The sequence below is a fragment of the Propithecus coquereli genome, unplaced genomic scaffold, assembly GCF_000956105.1.
Source record: "Propithecus coquereli isolate 6110/MARCELLA unplaced genomic scaffold, Pcoq_1.0 Scaffold87, whole genome shotgun sequence".
Classification (NCBI taxonomy): domain Eukaryota; kingdom Metazoa; phylum Chordata; class Mammalia; order Primates; family Indriidae; genus Propithecus; species Propithecus coquereli.
In genome coordinates, this window is record NW_012154951.1 from 4,828,136 (window position 1) to 4,846,375 (window position 18,240).

At 44.2% G+C, this 18,240-nt stretch overlaps 1 protein-coding gene across 1 annotated transcript in view; it reads right to left on the reverse strand.

The window, feature by feature from the left end:
- Positions 1-18,240, reverse strand: part of SEL1L3 (sel-1 suppressor of lin-12-like 3 (C. elegans)) — a 114,498-nt gene that overhangs the window by 27,426 nt on the left and 68,832 nt on the right. Inside the window, exons 12-16 of the mRNA XM_012664202.1 lie at positions 16,302-16,421; positions 14,489-14,629; positions 10,772-10,834; positions 7,580-7,756; positions 5,168-5,295 (exon numbers count right to left, since the gene is read on the reverse strand). Of these exons, the coding sequence (XP_012519656.1) occupies positions 5,168-5,295; positions 7,580-7,756; positions 10,772-10,834; positions 14,489-14,629; positions 16,302-16,421 (629 nt within the window). The remainder of the gene's footprint in view (positions 1-5,167; positions 5,296-7,579; positions 7,757-10,771; positions 10,835-14,488; positions 14,630-16,301; positions 16,422-18,240) is intronic.

Here is an 18,240-nt window from a genome sequence, read left to right on the forward strand (position 1 = left end):
GCATGCCTGTAGTCCCAGCTACTCGGGAGGCTGAGGCAGAAGGATTGCTTGAGTCCAGGAGCTTGAGGTTGCTATGAGCCAGGCTGATGTCACGGCACTCACTCTAGCCCGGGCAACAAAAGCGAGACTCTGTCTCAAAAAAAAAAAAAGAGTGAGGGAGAAAAAAGTCTCACCTAAACAAAAGAAAATCCAAAACAAGAAGTGACAGCTGCTCCAGATGAGAAGGAATCAGTGCAACAGCTCTGGAAGTATGAAAAATCAGACGGAAAGGACCCACCACAAAAGGGGCACACCAGCTCTCTAGCAATGGATACAATCAAAATGAAAATTCTGAAATGACAGATAAAGAATTCCAAATATGGATTGTAAGGAAGCTCCATGAGATCCAAGAGAAAATGGAAAACCAACTCAAAGAAATCAGAAAAATAATTCAGGAAATGAATGAAAAATTTACTAAAGAGATGGATATATAAAAAAAAAAACAAATAGAATTTCTAGAAATGAAAAATTCATTTAGGGAAATACAAAACACATTGGAAAGTTTTAAGAATAGACTAGACCAAGCAGAAGAAGGAATTTCAGAGCTTGAAGACAACTCTGTTGAATTAACCCAGTCAGTCAAAATAAAGAACAAAGAATCAAGAGGAATAAATGAAGTCTACAAGAAATATGGGATTATGTAAAGTGGCCAAATATAAGAATCACAGGCATCCCTGATGATGATGAAGAAAAAGCAAAAGGCCTGAAAAACCTATTATAGGGAATAATTGAGGAAAATTTCCCTGATCTTGCTAGAGATTTAGACATCCAGATACAAGAAGCTCAACAAACACCTGGGAGATTCATTGCAAAAAGGGCATCACCAACACATACAGTCATCAGATTGGCCAAAGTCAACATGAAGGAGGAACTCCTATGAGCCATGAGGTTAAAACATCAAGTAACTTACAAGGGAAAATCCATCAGACTAAAAGCAGACTTTTCAACAGAAACCTTACCAGCCAGAAAGGAATGGGTCCTATCTTTAGCCTCCTTAAACAGAATAACTGCCAGCCAAGAATTTCATATCCTGCAAAACTGTTTCATAAATGAAGGAGAAATAAAATCTTTCCCAGACAAGCAAACACTAAGGGAATTTGTCACCACTAGACCTTCCCTACAAGAAATGCTTAAAAGTGTTCTGTACATGGAACAGAATAATTAATACCTACCAGTGTCAAAATACCCAAAAGTTAAAACTCACAGGTCTTATAAAACAGTAACACGAGGGAGAGAACAAAGCAACTAGGTAGCAATCAAAATGATGACCAGAACAGTATCTCATATGTGAATACTAACATTAATGTGAACAGTCTTAATGCCCTCCTTAAAAGATGTAGATTGGCTGAATGGATTAAAAAATACAACCCAAATATATACTATCTCCAAGAAACCCATTTAACTAGCAAAGATTCTCATAGATTCAAGGTAAAAGGGTGGAAAAAATATTCCATGTGAATGGAAACCAAAAGCAAGCAGGAGTAGCTATTCTCACATCAGATAAAGTAGACTTTAAATCAACAATGTTAAAAAAAAAAAAAAGATGGTCATTATATAATGATAAAGGGATCTATTCAACAAGAAGATATAACAATCCTAAATATATATGCACCTAATACAGGAGCTCCCAGATTCATAAAGCAAATTCTACTAGATCTAATAAAAGAAATAAACAGCAACATCATAATGGCTGGGGACTCTGACACTCCACTAACAGAACTAAACAGATCACTGAGGCAGAAGATTAACAAAGAAACACTGGAATTCAATGGGACTCTACAACCAATGGACCTAACAGACATTTACAGAACACTACCCCAAAACTGCAGAACATACACATTCTTCTCATCACGTTTTGCAAGATAGATCATATATGTTAGGCCACAAAACAAGTCTTGGCAAATTTAGAAAAACTGAAATCATACCATATATCTTCTTAGACCACAGTAGAATAAAACTAGAAATCAATTCCAAGGGAAACTCTCAAAATTACACAAATAGATGGAAATTAAACAACCTGTTACTCAATGATCCTTGGGTTATTGACAAAATCAAGATGGAAATAAAGAAGATTTTCAAATTGAATGACAAAGGTGACACAAGCTTCCAAAAATCTATGGGATAGAGAAAAAGCAGTGCTAAGGCGAAAATTCATAGCCTTAAATATTTACATCAAAAAGACAGAAAGATCACAAATTACCAACCTGATGTCACACCTCAAGGAACTAGAAAAAGAAGAACAAACCAAACCTAAAGCTAGCAGAAGGAAAGAAATAACAAAGCTCAGAGCAAAACTAAACAAAATGGAAACCAGAAAAACAATATGAAGAATCAATGAAATGAAAAGTTGTTTCCTTAAAAAGATACACAAAATCGATTGAGCACTAGGTAGATTAACCAGAAACAAAGGGGAAGGGACTCAAATAAGCTCGATCAGAAATGAAAAAGGAGACATTACAACTAAAACCACAGAAATACAAAATATTATCTGTGACTACTATGAAAACCTCTATGCACACAAACTAGAAAACCTAGAGGAAATGGATAAATTCTTGGAAACACACAACCTCCTAAGCCTGAATCAGGAAGAAATAGAAATCCTGAATTGACCAATAACAAGTAGTGAGACTGAAATAGTAAAAAAAAAATTTTCAAAAAAAAAAAAAAAAGCCCTGGACAAGATGGATTCACAGCTGAATTCTACCAGACTTACAAAGAACTGGCACTCATTCTACTGAAACTGTTCCACAACATTAAGAAGGAGGGAATCCTCCCTAACTCATTCTATGAAGCCAGTATCACTTTGATACCAAAGCCACGAAAAGACACAACAAAAAAAGGAAAACTCCAGACCAATATCCCTTATGAATATAGATGCAAAAATCCTCAAGAAAATACTAGCAAACTGAATTCAATAGCACATCAAAAAGATAATCCACCATGATCAAGTGTGTTTTATCTCAGAGATGCAAGGACAGTTCAACATACACGAATCAATGTATGTGATTCACCACATAAATAGAAGTAAAAACAAAGACCATATGATCATCTCAATAGATGCAGAAAAAGCATTCAGTAAAATCCAGGATCCCTTCATGATAAAAACTCTCAACAAACTAGGCATAGAAAGAACATACCTCAAAATTATAAAAGCCATATATGACAAACCCACAGTCAACATCATACTGAATGGGGAAAAGGTGACAGCATTCCCCCTAAGTACTGGAACAAGACAAGGGTGCCCACTGTCACCACTTCTATTCAACATAATACTGGATATCCTACCCAGAGCAATCAGGCAAAAGAAAGAAATAAAGGGCACCCAAATTGGGAAAGAGGATGTCAAATTATTCCTGTTTGCCAATGAGAGGATCTTGTGTCTAGAAAACCCTGAAGACTCCACCAAAAGGCTACTAGAATTGATAAATAAATTCAGCAAAGTCTCAGGTTATAAAATAAATGTACACAAATCAGAAGCATAGCGGCAAAGAAAATAAAATATCTAGGACTATACTTAACTAAGGAGATGAAAGATCTCTACAGGGAGAACTATAAAACACTGATGAAAGAAATCATAGATGATGCAAACAAATGGAAAAACTCCCTTGCTCATGGATTGGAAGAATCAACATTGTTAAAATGTCCATGCTGCCCAAACTGATTTACAGATTCAATGCAATTCCCACCAAAATGCCAATGTCATTTTTCACAGATCTAGAAAAAAGAATCCTAAACTTCACATGGAGCCAAAAAAGAGTGGAAATAACCAAAGCAATCTTAAGCAAAAAGTTCAAACCTAGAGGCATCACATTACCTGCCTTCAAATTATACAAGGCTACAGTAACCAAAACAGCAAAGTACTGGTATGAAGGTAGAGACATAGATTAACGGAACAGAATAGAGAACCCTGAAATAAAACCACATAGCTATGAACAACTGATTTTTGACAAAGCAGACAAAAACATACACTGAGGAAAGGATGCCCTATTCAATGAATGATGCTGGGAAAATTGGACAGCCACATGCAGAAGAATGAAACAGGATCCCTATCTGTCACCATATACAAAAATAAACTCAAGATGGATTAAACATCTAACTGTAAGACCTGAAACCATAAAAATTCTGGAAAAAACCATAGGAAAAACGCTTCTAGACATCAGTCTAGGCAAAGAATTTATGACTAAGACCTCAAAAATGTGCCTCCTCTTCACCATTCTTCAGAAAGTTACTGTAGGATGCGCTCTACCAAAATGTAGGCGCAGACCAAGAAAGAGAAAGAAAGGGGCCCAGCAAAGAGGAAAACCAAAAAAGAAACAGACAGAGGGAAAGGGAACCCCTACGATGATGACAAAGTTAATCTCAGGATGACAGCACGGTCCTGAGCAAAGACTCCAGGATAGATGGTGCCAAGAAGATTAAATTAATAGAATACCTAGATAGGTCTGGACATATTGAGAAGAAATTTAGACACCTGGAGGAGAATTTGGAGATCAAGTACGTAGAAAATGGTAAGTATATAGAGAGCTAAGCAAATAAACAACAAAAAGCAATTAGTATTCCATAGAAAAGAAGCTGTGCAAGAAAGAAAAAGTAATCATAGTATACTACATGGCTCAGCTATGACTAGAATTTACACGGTCGTAAGAATGTAAACCCTGATCCTAATCTAAACAAAGTGACACACTTACCAGGAAGATGAAAGAGGGCAGACATGTGAACGTCTGGAGTAGTGGGAGGTGGCAGAGTGAAAGAGAACTACATCTTTACCTTTCACAGTGGACATCAGTAGACAATGCTTATGACGACAATACCAAGAAACAGTGGTATAAGCACGTTATTTAGTGACAGGCAAATAAAAAAGAAATAATTAAAAGGTTAAAAGTGATCTATTCTAGGGAGCAGGAAATAGAGTCTGGGGGTGGAGTGGGATGGGGCAGACGGGGCTTTTCTGTTTTTTTTTGTCAAATTATTTTTTAATTTTTAATTTTTGCCTTGTCAAATGATTTGGCTTTTTAAACTACATGCATGCATAACTGATAAAAATAAAAACTCAATTTAAGCAATGCTCAGGCACAGTGAATATGGGATACGGCTTTCCCTTCATATGCAACATTTGACAGATTCTTACACAACGGCTTTCTCGGGATCTCTAGGGAATGTCTCCAGGTTGCCTGTGATATAGTAGAGAGAACACCATAAGGTCCCTTCCATGTGTCCGCCTTGCGCAGCCTTATGGAAATATTCACCAGCTAACGTCTGTAAAGAGATATGAACAAAACATCGAGTCCTCCTGACTGGGCTGGTTCCAGCAGAGACAAGGTAGGTGCTGAGAGACTTAAAGCCTGATATGATCACAGGCTTGTAACTTCTGATAGCTTTAAAAAACAAAAAAAACAAAACCAGGGTAAGCAACAGTTCCAGGAAGAAAGCCAATCACAGAAGCCAGACTCTGGGACGTATGACCTCGCCTGGCCTATGCTGTTGATTAAGTTTACCCAATAAATAAGACAACGTGTCACTGTGAATACCATTGCCATCTCACTTGATCCTCACATAACCCCTGCAGGCTGGATAGAAGACTTTGTCAGAAGTCACACCAGGTGAAAATCCAGGCATTTGCTTTCCTAACCTCACTTAATACTTTCTTCAAACTCATGCGTAAAAATTGCATTTCCAGTAGGAAGGTGAGAATTAGAATTTGACAATAAAAAATCCACACTCCCAGATGTGTGGGAGGGTTACCAGACATTTGCAATGCAGAAAAATATACAGCCTCCTGTGTCATCAGAGAGGAAAAGGGAAAGAATAAGAACAAATACTTAAATGGATACACTTCCACTGATGACTGTTACTTTTCTCAGGCAGTTAACTACGGTTTTGAAAAGCATGGGTTTGAAGTCAGACAGACTTGGGTTCAAATTCCAGTCCTGCTCCTTACTAGCTGTGTGGCTTTGGGCACATTAGTTAATCTCTCCAAACCTCTTGCCCTTCAACTGAAAAATGTGGCTTCTGCTAGTAAAGGGTTGTTGTGAGGATTAAACGAGATAACACACTCTTGAGGTTTAGCACAGTGCTTAAGAAAGAATAATCTTCCAATCTCCCCACCCCACCCGAGACTCAGTCTCGTCCCTCCTAATAAACACCACCTCTATTCTTCCATCTTAAATGCCAAACACCCTGGAGTCATCCCTGACACCGCTCACACCCCACATCCAATCCATCAGCAAATTCTGTCTCCTCGGCCTTTCAAATACCTGTCGGATCCAATCACATCTCAGCCCTGCCACTGCTCCTGCCCCGGTCTCACCCACCATCCTCTCTCGCTGGGATCCAAAGCAGGAATCCCCACCCTCACTCACTCACGCCTCCCTTCCGTTAGTCTCTGCCAGGATCCATCACTGCCCTGTTGGAGACTGCCCAGTGGTTTCCATCTCCCTCAGAGCAAAAGCTGAGTCTCATACTGACCTTGCCAGCTACCTTCCCAGCCTTATGTCCCACGCTCCCCACCTCTCCTGCTTTCTGCCCCTGCTGTGCTGGCCTCTCTGCTGTTCCTCTAGCATGCCAAGCCTGCTTCCTTCTTGGGGCTTTTGCTCTGGCTGTTTTCCTTCCCTCTGGAATGTTCTACTCCCAGATATCTGCAAGACTCCTTTAAGAGTCTGTACAAGGTCACCTTCTCAGAGAGGCCTTCCCTGGTGTCCCTTGTGTAATAACATCCCCCAGTCTCCACCCTGTCTTCCCTATCCTGTTTTATTTCTCCCCATAATAGCTGTCCTTCACTCTCCTTTTCTCCTGCTGTATCCCCAGGGCCCAGAGGAGCACCTGGCATCGGGTGGGTGTTCACTAGATTTGGTTGAATGCAATGAGCTCGGGTTATTATCATCATCCATGTTGCTATCAATAAAGAGAGTGTATATTTCACACTGGGGCCAGGTCCTGACTCCGCTAAGTAAGGCTAAAGTTACTTAACTTCTCAGAGTCTCAGTCACCTAGCCTCCAAAATGGGCATAACCACAGCAGCTAGATCAGAGGAGAGGCAGGATTACATGAGACTGCACATGGAAGGCGTTTCACCCGGTGCCTGGCACAGAGGAAGCGCTCAATAAACACTGAAGATTGCCATTGTTGTTTTCCTAATTATGAAATCTGATCTTACATCAAGCAACCCTATCTGGACTCAGCTCTCTTTGCTTCTAGGAAGATCAATCCCTGCACCATCTCACGCTCATGCCCCCTTGTATCATCTCCCTTTCCTCCCCCCTGCTCAAACCCCCCCATGAAGTTTTCCTGATTGCTTTGCCCCCCACCACCCCCCTCTCCAGAACTGTTTGGGTCATGCCATTGATCACACATTTGGCACCTGGTTAAATGCCACCCTTTGTTCTTCACTATCTTGTCTTCCTAACTGGACCCCCTGAGCTCTGTGAGGGTAGGGACTGTGTCTGGGGTTGTCTTTAGCCCCCACAGTGCCTGGTCCAGGCTGGGCACACAGTGCACCCTCGAGTGGCTGCCCAGCTGCAGAGCTGTCTCACGTCCAACTCACTTGATTCCTTCCAGGAACTCCTGGGAAAACGCCATCCAAATACAAGACTCCAAGATTGTACGATGCATCTGGGTTCCCCATATCTTCCGCTTTTAACCAGTACTTTGCCGCTTTGGCATAATTTTTCTTGAATTTGTGGTAATACCATCCCAGGCCATTGACTGCTTGATGCAATCCCTAAATTTTAGAACAAGGAAGAAATTAATTTTTTTTAATGAAATCTAAAGAGATTTGGAAGCAATTGTTATGGAAGCATTCTGCCTGAGTGGGAACAAAACCTTCCCTTTCTCTATTTTGGGGCAGATGGCATTACGGAAAAGCTAAGTGCTGGGAAACATGAGCCCGCCTCAGCGTCTTCCCAGGTGCATCTCACGGGCTGCTGCCGGGATTTCCGCCTCCAGCTCAATGGTGCTGCTGGCCCCAAATCACTGTTCCGCTCCTGTGGGCTCCTGTGCCTTGCCCTTGTCTACGAAAGGCCTCCTATCGCCCTGAGCTATCAGCAGCGCCCTTAAAATTCACGAGCACTTGTCTGAGGCCTGAAACTTGCCCTGGCTGGACAGTTTCTAGGCGACCTGCCTGCCCATCTTTTGATCCCTCTGCCCTGAACACCGACATGGACTCTGCGCGAAGCAGCCACCACATCCTACTTGCAAAGCACAGGTGCTCTGTGTCTGCTGGGCACCCCAGTTCCGACAGGGGGTACGGAGTCTGGTAGAGGCAGAAGCAGAAGGGGAGGGTGGTGCAGAAGAAAGGAGCATTTCAGAGCTGTGTCTAAATCTGGAACAGGTACCAGAGAGGGGCCCATGCATGTCCATCTGGCCTCCAGCCTCCTGTTCTTGCTGAATTCATTCTACAGTTACCGCTGTCTGCTTTGCCCAGATGCTCCCACTTGCATCATATGACAGCCTCGAGCCTGCTCGTTAAAAGCTCAGGAGTCCTGCAGAGGTGTGAGTGGTCCTGACAGAGCCTCCTGCCCAGCCGTGAGACCCCTGTGTGCATACCTAGGCATACAGCGCTCATTCCTCACTTCCTGCCAGACCCACACGAGACCATGAACAAGCAGGGGAAAAGAGAGTTTGAGGGGCAAATAGTGTCCTTGCCTCTGTAAACTTGTTAAGGCAGAGTCTAAGTGGGCATCCAAATCTCTTTAGCTTCCCCTTTCACCAGTGAAGAATGGGGGTCTCTGGTGTCTCTCAACAATAGATGCTCAGAGTCCAGCCTGCAGCCCTCCCAGCCTGCAATGCCTCCCGGAAGGCTAACTTCTAGTCTGCACATTGTAATCCAGGTGCCAGAATGACCTCGTGTGAGAAACTAGCAAAGCTCATTAGACTACAACTCCATGAGGGCTGGGATCTTGGTTTTGTATCCCAATCACAGAGTAGGCACTCAATAAATAGTTGACGAATGAACAACAGCCACTTTTTGAATGATGCAAAACAAAGTGAAGTCCAAACCCTAACCCTCAGGATGGAGAGTCGGGCCCACACCCACAGATTTCCTGAATACCCGACCTTAGAGTGCCACGTGTGGAAACGTCAGTGCCGTGGATCCAGTCATGGAAGCATTTTCCCATGACTTTTTTTCACCTTCCAAGGTAAGCTTCCACTAAGTATCGCAGAATGCACTTTAATGAGACCAGGCCATACTATAGTAGCAAGAACCATCTTTGGGACAAGCCCACAGAAGCTACACAGCAAGATGGCTTTTGCAAAGCTCAGGAGGCCACAGCTTTATTCAGATGCACCTGTCACTGCTCAAAACATTTCCAAAACACCTTCTTCAGGAATTGCCTTGGGTCCCAGTTCAGGAGACCCACAAGGAATCCTATCTTACTGATGAATGCTCATACTTTCTTCTGGATATTCACCCACCTCGATCGACAGATCTGCCTCTGCGTGCCCTTTGGCTAGTTCCAAAAATCAAATTACGTGCAATCTTCACCACAGCGCCCAACAAAGAGTAGGGATTTAATAAGTCCTCGCTGAGTGAATAATGAGAATCCCATAAACGCTTTTAAGGACATGACTACTCTAGACCATAAAACTGCATTTCCCAATACTTCTCTAAGCTCTGCTAAAAATCCATCCAAAATACAGCACATTAGACATCACTTCACCACTAGGTGAAGAGACGCCAGCCAGGAAACTAGCCAGGAAACCCCCTCACTGCCCCACTTTTTAGGGTGCACTGGAGCCAACACCCTCAATGACTACCACGAAGTTGCTTTTCTACTTCTGCCCTATTATACGTGTTGAGGTGAAGAGTTGGTGTGCACATCAAGGGGCTCTCTCTTCCTGGGTCATGTGCCCTCTGGACAGCACAAGATGGAGGAAAGGCCTCTTGGGTCTCTTACTCCACGCTCTGACTTCCTGCTCTGGAGAATGAGACACTCTGAGCTCCTCAAGGAAAAACAATGGGGAGGAAAAATCAGCATGGTCACTTTACTAGTCTTCATGGTTAAGGCAAATACTAGCAGTCGTAGAAACAGAGCCCATTCAAGAGCCAAAAGGGCTATAAAATGCCTTGTCAAGGTGTAGAATTATAGAGGTCTCTACAAATCCATTTATTTGCACCTTTGTATGCATGCGCATACGAGCGTGCATGTGTGTGCTTGCGTGTGGATATGTGTGTGTGTCCTCACCACCAAGCAACATTAACACCTCTATTCCGTAGCACTGTACAGAAACTAGCTGACTTGAGGACACCAGTGAAGTGTAAATAATGACAACAGCAAAATAACTCCTAAACCTGGCAATAAACTTGATAAACAGCCCAGTTATCAAAGCACAAGAAGCAAATGGGAATTGGACACGACAGGGTTAACCTTCAAAGGAATCAGGCTTCTGGTTTTCCTAATTCAATGGCATTTACACCCATTCAATCTCCAGGAGTCCCGCTGCTTGTTATCAGGGCAGCTCGTGATTATAATTTTAGCCTTCAAACAAAATCAGCCTGAATTCTATTGACTGGAAGGTGAATTCAGCTTTTGAATTTTGCTGCCCCCATCGTGGCAAGTTTCTGCATGTATTGTAACTCGAAAGTGACTAATCACGGCGGTGCCACGAGCCCTCCCCACCTCACCCCGTTTCCACCTTGGGCTTTGTAGGAAGAGGCCGGCCATTTCCTCTTTTAGACGTGTGAGCGTGTGGGTGTGTGGCGGAACTGTTTCCCCCGACAATATGCAAGTGTTACCTTGGAAGCTGCTTTCTTCATCAGCTCTAAGGCAAGCCGTCTGTTCTTTTTCACTCCTTGACCCTAAACATTGATAAACAGCAATGATTATGAAGAAAATAAACCCAGAGCGCACTCAACAGCATCACACAGATACATCAGAGTTCAATATAAAATATTTAAGAATAAAACCCTAACCTTCACCATTTAAACCCAGTATTAAAGATCTACATGCGGTGCTGTTACATCACCACCATCATCGTCATGTTATTATTTTGCTTGCATTTGCGGAACAGAGGTAACAAACCTCAACCTCCCAATTTAGCAGCCTCCACCATGTGAACTACATTCCTGTCAATCCACAGGTGCTGCTGGGAGAAGCCATGAATCAGGCTCAATGAGTTTGGTCATCCTGGATGCTGTCCTCTAGGGATTATCTAATTGGCCAGCCAGAAAAAGCAGTTTATGTGTGTTGGACAGTCCAGAGTTATTAGGCTATCGCTTGCAGCCTTCCTCGGTCCTGGCTGGGGTCCCCAGGGTGGAACATCGTGGCTTCAGAGCCAGCTTGAGGACCTGCCATGGAGGAGACAGAACACAGCGGAATCGGTGGCCTCAGATGCAACTAACAGAAAACTAACAAGGTTCTTCCAGCAAGATCAAGATTCTTCCAGAAGAGGTGGTTTGTCCACCACAGAGCGACATGGGCTTTGGGGTTCTTGTTACAAGACAGGAATTCTGCAGACCACGCTGAGATGTCTGGAGGACCCTGTGGGGAAATGGTGGGTCTGTGGGTGGGGTGGAAGGGGGTCCCTGATGTCCCTCTTGACACAGACAAGGGGAGCCAGCTGAAAACGGCAGCTGCTTCCAAACTTGCTTAGAATTACTGATGCTCCCCACCCCTCCACGTGCCACATGGGGTCCTCCTGGACTCAGACACAGCGGTTGACAGGATCGCACGTGATATGAATATGAGAGGGTTTTGCAACAAATACAGCTATTAACTCTATTTAAGTGTTTAGCTGGATGGTAAATGGAGACAGCGCTAGCTAACATTCCTGTGTTACTGAACGTGGGCCAGGCACTGTCTAGTACATCTAATGGTCACATCAGCCCATCCAAGGTGCTGCTGTTGTTCCCATCTGAGAAACTCACCCAGGGTCACACAATGAGTGGGCAGTGAAATCAGGATTGGAGTCCAGGCAGGTGGACTCCAGAATCCAAGCTCGTAACCACCATACTCTGTTTTCTCCCGTATGTTTCAGCTCATAAGCTCCTTGCAGTATGGGCTTGACTCCTTATTTTTAATGACCCCAAATAAAACTGTGAATCCAACCAAAGGTTAAATTATACACATCAAGTTTCTACTAGACTTTAACTTACCTACGTAATAAAACCCATGAGCTGAAGCTAAGTGGAGGATGAAAATATTTTTCAGAAGTGTATCATTACTTCATTTAATTAGAGAGGGAGAGGAAAGAGAAGAGGACATAGAAGGACACTTGGAATAACTGGATGGGGAATGAGACAATTTTTTTGGACTTCCAGAAAAGCATCAGAAACACCAGAATCAGAGACTGTTAGAACCTGGTTAAACTCAAAGTTTATCTTCTCCAACTTCTTTGTTTTGAGGGAGTAAAGCTTGAGCCCAGAGAGGTTGACTTATCCAAAGCTTCACAGTTAGAGCTGCAACTACAACCCACATACCATGATTTCTAGAGTAGGGAAGTGTCCAGTGTACTTGCTGTTCAATCACAAGTGGGATAACATCTCGCACAAAGACCTGCACTATACACGAATCCGAGTAGTACTGGAAGTTGCTAAATGAGAGAAACGTAAAGTCCTAGTACGTAGGTAAGTACCTAGCAAGTACTCAGTGATTATCCACTGAATGAATTGATGGAGGACAGTTGCTGCCGTCAAAGTCAAAGCTTCATCCTCATGTGGATGCCAGATGGGACAGTCTTGACTGCCTTGAACAAATCACAGCCACCACCCTGGGGCAGTCTGTGCATACAGCAAGCCAGGTGCCCCACACAGCCAAACGCACTTACTGTTCTTTACATATGGAAAGCACATTTTCGCATGGAGTACTTTCACGTGCAATATCCTTGGGGAGACCTTCCAGCCAGAGGTGAAAATCTTCCCTGAGATGCTGATCAAGGGCTTCGAATGAAGTCTCACCTGGAAATAGCTTAGCTAGAACCCAGGAACCCCCTAAAAACTTTAGGGTGTGGGAAATCAGACCCCGAGGAAACATGCCACTTCCACAGTCATTTAGTTACGTATTTGCCTCTCCCTCTAGATGGCAAGATCCCAGTGGGCAGAAATAATGTCTGATTTGTGCCTTTATCTTCTCCACACTTTGGACAGTGACCAGCCCCAACTTTGGAGGACAGGTGCCGCCCCTCTGCACCTATTGACCCTGTCCTCTGTCATCCCTTCCAGTGTACGAGCCCCCAGAGGTCAGGGACGTGGCTCATGCATGCCCCTCCATCCAGCACAGAGTCTGGCACTGGTCAGCCCTGAATGGTGCCTGCTGAATAAACACACTAGCGCACTGGCATGTGGCTAAGGTTCAAACAATTCCTATGCTGGTTTGGCAACTGGAAAGAGACGGTCTGGGCTCTCAATGTGGAAACCATAACAACGAATAGGTTTTCAGAATTGGCACGGTAGAGAGGATTAGAAACGTAGCAAAAGTCATGGTTGTCCATGAGTGAGTGGCCACAGCTGAGCTCTGGAGCTAGGCCTGGCCATGGGCATACATGTCCTTGTTGGAAGACACTTGCTTTTGGGGGGCAGGCAGCTGCTTTCTTTGGGCATGAACATAAGGTCCAAGAGTTTCCTTACCAAAGCCACAGCTTTTTACTTTTCCGAGGTTAATGAATTGTGTCTCTGTGTTTGGGGATGAAGAGCACAGACTGGGAGCCAGACTGCCTGGATCCCAGACCGAGGTCAAAAACGTACCAGTTAGGAGACCCTGGGCAAGTCACAAACCCTTTGTGTGCCTTTGTTTCCATGTATTAATATATAAACAGCTATCACAACAATCCACTAAGGTACCTATCTCATAAGCTGGTTGTGAGGATGAAATGCATTAATCCGCATGAAGCAGGCAGCAAGCACTCAATCGCTGTGAACTATTACTTACTTTGTGTAGGGCACACAGCATTTCACAGTTCCCAAAGCCCATTGGTTATACTATCTCGTTCAATCTGTGGTCGTTGCCATCATCCCACGAGATCAGACGACTCCAAGGACATGCACGACAGGTGCAGAGATGGGACTTTAATGTCCATCCTCACATCCTAGCTCTTCCCACCCCTCTCCTGTTGGCTCACACCCAAGATCTTTATTTTCATCAGCAGGACTGTCGGGATCCAGCCGGATTACACCGTAATTCAAGGAGAACACTGCCGGATGGCAAACTCACAGCACCTGTGGGGGCTGGCGGCCACGTGCCAATCCCTAAAATATGGGTGTCTCCTCCAGAAGGCCACAGTTCTTGCAAAAGCAAAGAGAATCCAGGTGCCAAACATAAGACTAATGATTAAAAATGAGGACAGGGATCTGCTTCTGACGCTGCCTTTTCCATCAATATCCCTTTCCATCAAGAGTGACAGCAGCATATACTAAGCTTCTTCCATTACCGGCTCTGTTTGCCTGCACGCCCACAGGAAACTGCTTGGGATGTCCGATAAGAACTGCATAATTCAGTACAAATTAAGTAATTCTTACCTTGAACAGCACAATGGCATAGTCGTATATTAACGCGGGATCCTCGGTCTCCAGGGCACCCTTGGCGTACCACTCGATGGCGGCTTCGGGATTCTTGGCCACACCTTGCTGCCCCCAGAACAGCATCTGGGCCAATCGTTGCTTAAGACAATAGCAGTTGAGAACAGTGACTTTCCTGTGTAATGCTTAATACAGGACTTTAGAAGGTGGGAGGACAAATCTAGTTTACATGTTTTATATTAAGAAGGAAGGATTTGCTGGACACACTTTTTATCTTCCAACTGGAGGCCAGAGCTGGATGGAGGTTGGTCAACAATCAAAACTCTCTCCCCTCCCCCAGTGCCCACTCCTTTGAGTGGTATTGCCTGCCTTTTTGGCCCAGTGATCAGCGTGGTCTCTGCACACCCAGGTCATTAGGGCACCCTTCTATAGCACTAATCTCCTGTCTCCTCATTTGTAGGCAAGGCTGGCTCCACCATCAGACTGGAGGCTGGGAAGTCCTGAGACGTAGGACCCCCAAGATGTTATTTGTCTTTGCCCCTGTCCCCTTGTCCCCCACCAGCAGAGCTCAATAGAAGCTCACAGAAGCTGCTCAGCAAAGATTTGCTGAATGAGGGAACGAAGACCTGCCCATTGTTAGGAAAGTTAATGCAGGCTCTGGAGCACGTAGGAAATGGCTCTGCCATTGGCATTCCCAGAACTACAAACTGGAATTCCTTCCTGCACTGGAAAGACTGCAGGTGCCCAGGGATGCGACCCGGGCAGCATGCATTAACATTCTGGGCTCATGTGGGTACCTTATTGCCTTTCCTTCTTCCTACTTCTCCTCTCATCTCCTTCTCTTCCCCCTTCCCCCAAAATACTTACAGCTCCCAGCAAAGTATCTCCTGAAATGCAAGGACAATGTCTGCAGAGGGGTGAGAGGCTGGTTACAAAAGAGCCTCTGAACTGCTTGTTGGTTAATGCCTGTGACTCTTTTCTCTTTTCCTTCCCTTTTCCATCTCTGGTCTTCCGCCCGCTTAGCAGCCCCAGAGGCTCTTCCCAACGCTGCTGTGCTCACTGGGAGCACTAAGCAAAAGCAAAACCCATCCTTCGGGAAGGAGGCTTCCTCCCAGTGCAATCAGCCTTAGCAGGCTCCCATCAAGGGCTTTTCTTCATAGTGAACTCAAAGCCAGGAAGCTGAGCGAGGACATCTTCCCAGCCTCCTGCCCTTTCTTGTACCTCTTAAAAGTCCATCCAAAAGACAAGAGATGCTCAAGAGATAAGGTTAATCCTTTTGGCCTAACACACTACAAATGATTTTCTATTATTCTCCTAGCTGAATCCAGGGCCTTCTTCTCAACGCTCATCTAATTTCTCCTGCACCCCACGAGGCTTCTTGTTTTTCTCTCTGACACATGCACCAAAATATATGATGGTAATCTTTAGGGCTGCCCATAAACATTGCTGCTCTCTCTCCTTCTGGGTGAGTGGCAGGACTACATTCTTGCCCACTTGAAGTCAAGAATGGCCATGAGACTTGCTTTGACCAATGAAATGTGAGAAGTGACTTGTGTCACTGAAGTGTTAAGAGCCAGCCTGTAATGTGCCATGGGTGTCTCCCTACTGTGATGGTTCTGGAAGCCTCTGTCAGCTTGGGCTCCTAAGGGACTGTGAGAGCAGGGCCCCCTGCCAACCCCCATTGGGCATGCCATGTGAGCAAGAAACAAAATGACATTGTTTTTAGCCACTGAAGTTTGGGATGTTTTGTTACCACGGCGTAACCTGCTCTCTCTTAGCTGATAGAATCTCTGAGACAGCAGACTGCATTTACCTGAGCTGCTACATTGCCTCGGGTAGCTTCATGCTTCAACCACATAAAGATGTCTCCATCTTCTTTGGTTTGTACCTTCAGTATTTCGTCATCCTTTAGTCTAATTGTTTCAACATATGCCTAGGATGGAAGGATAGACGGAAGGAAGGCAGAAGGGAGGGAAGGAAGGAAGGAAGGAAGGAAGGAAGGAAGGAAGGAAGGAAGGAAGGAAATATCCAAATGAATAATATGAGCATGCAAAAGACATGACCTTATTCTTAAACCAGCAATTGCTCATGCAGAAACTATATGAGGAGTTGAAATATGAGGTGTGCCTACAATGACAAAAGATCAAACTCTTTTTAAATGAATGTGTCACATCTCTTACATCTAAATGGGTGTTTGTTCATATCAAAGTGTTTGCCTTGGGAAGCCAAAATTATTTCCACTTCTCCTTCTATTGCTCAAGCTTGTTCAAAAGTCCATTTTGTGCCAGTGATTTCAGAACCTGATTATACACATGCAGCATCAAAAAAGGTAAATCAATATTTTCTAAGTATAACCTTATTTTTGATCCTAAAGTATTACTATCCTGCATGACTAACCCCTTTTATTTCACAGGCTCAGCTTCAAATATCTTTTGGCTGTTTCCAAAAATTAAATCTACCCTGAAAAAAGAAGAGGGCATGTTAGCTCTGAGGATGCGAGAAAGAATGTGCTAGAGGCTCTAAAGATGAATCCAAAGAGAAAGTTTAACAAAATGTTTAGAATTCGCACACAGCCTCCCAGGTATCTGGCTCCTTTGAAGAAAATAAGATTCATTTTGATGTCTAAATTTTTGCTGTTTATTAAAAATCCGATCCCGTTGTTTCACAGTCTCGCCTTATGCATAATGAAATCTATCTAACGGTGCCATGAGGGGATACTGGAGGGGACTTCCCGCGCCCACAGCACGCCACAGGCAGATGGTGACAAAATCGGATGTGGACTAGTTTGGGGAAGAAGCCTCAGGAGCCAGGCCTGATTTCCCTCCTGCCTGTCTCTGTTAGTTTGATAAGAGTATGGAGAATCAGGAACTCCAGCCTGCAGCCCATTCCTGGGAAGGTCTCTCAGCTGTCTCCTCCACCGTGGCCACGTGGAGCCAGGAGTCCCTTTCAGGGCCATTAGGGGGCTAAGACCTGGGGACAGTGCCAGGCTCAGAACCCAGTAGATAGCCTTTTCTGCTGGACATCTAACCTGGCAAGGCCCCCAAGCCAAGAGCACCAATTAGAATAACCACGGTCACTACCTTTTATTGAAACCAACTCTGTGCAGAGTGTTTAACAAATATTTTCTCATTTAAGCCTCACAACAAAGCTGAGGCCCACCAGGTATCACTGCCCCCAATTTATAGGCAAAGAAACTGAGACTCAGAAAATAAAACCATGAACTCAAAGTCAAATTATAGAGCTGGCCCTGGAAGCCAGGTTGGCTTGATTCCAAAGACAGCTCTCCCAAGCCCCTACAAAATGTCGCTCTCTAGCAAGAAGGTGCTGAAATCCAGTCTGGGCACAAGCCACTCTGGTCTACTCTTTGCCAAGTGTATGGCCAGCGTGTACAGAGGGCGCCCCATGAGCGGGTGTGTCACTCAAACTCCAGGGGCTCTGTTCTGCTCTAAGTCTGGAATTCGGCCGAAGCTTGAGCGGCCCTGATAAGGAATTCTCAGCTGGAGGGTTTCTGTTTAGCTAGAGAGTGTGGGTGTTTTGGGTTTTGATTGTTTTTCTTCTTCTCCTTGTTTTGTTTCTTCCTCCTTCTCTTTGTCATGGAACTTGAATGAAAGATATGACACGTGGAGACACAGTACCCACCCTACAGGGACTTACACTCTTCCATCTTTCTGCCCCTGTCTGGCAGTGATTATATATACGTTATTATTATTATATCGTTGTTATATAATATATAGAACAACCATGATGTATGG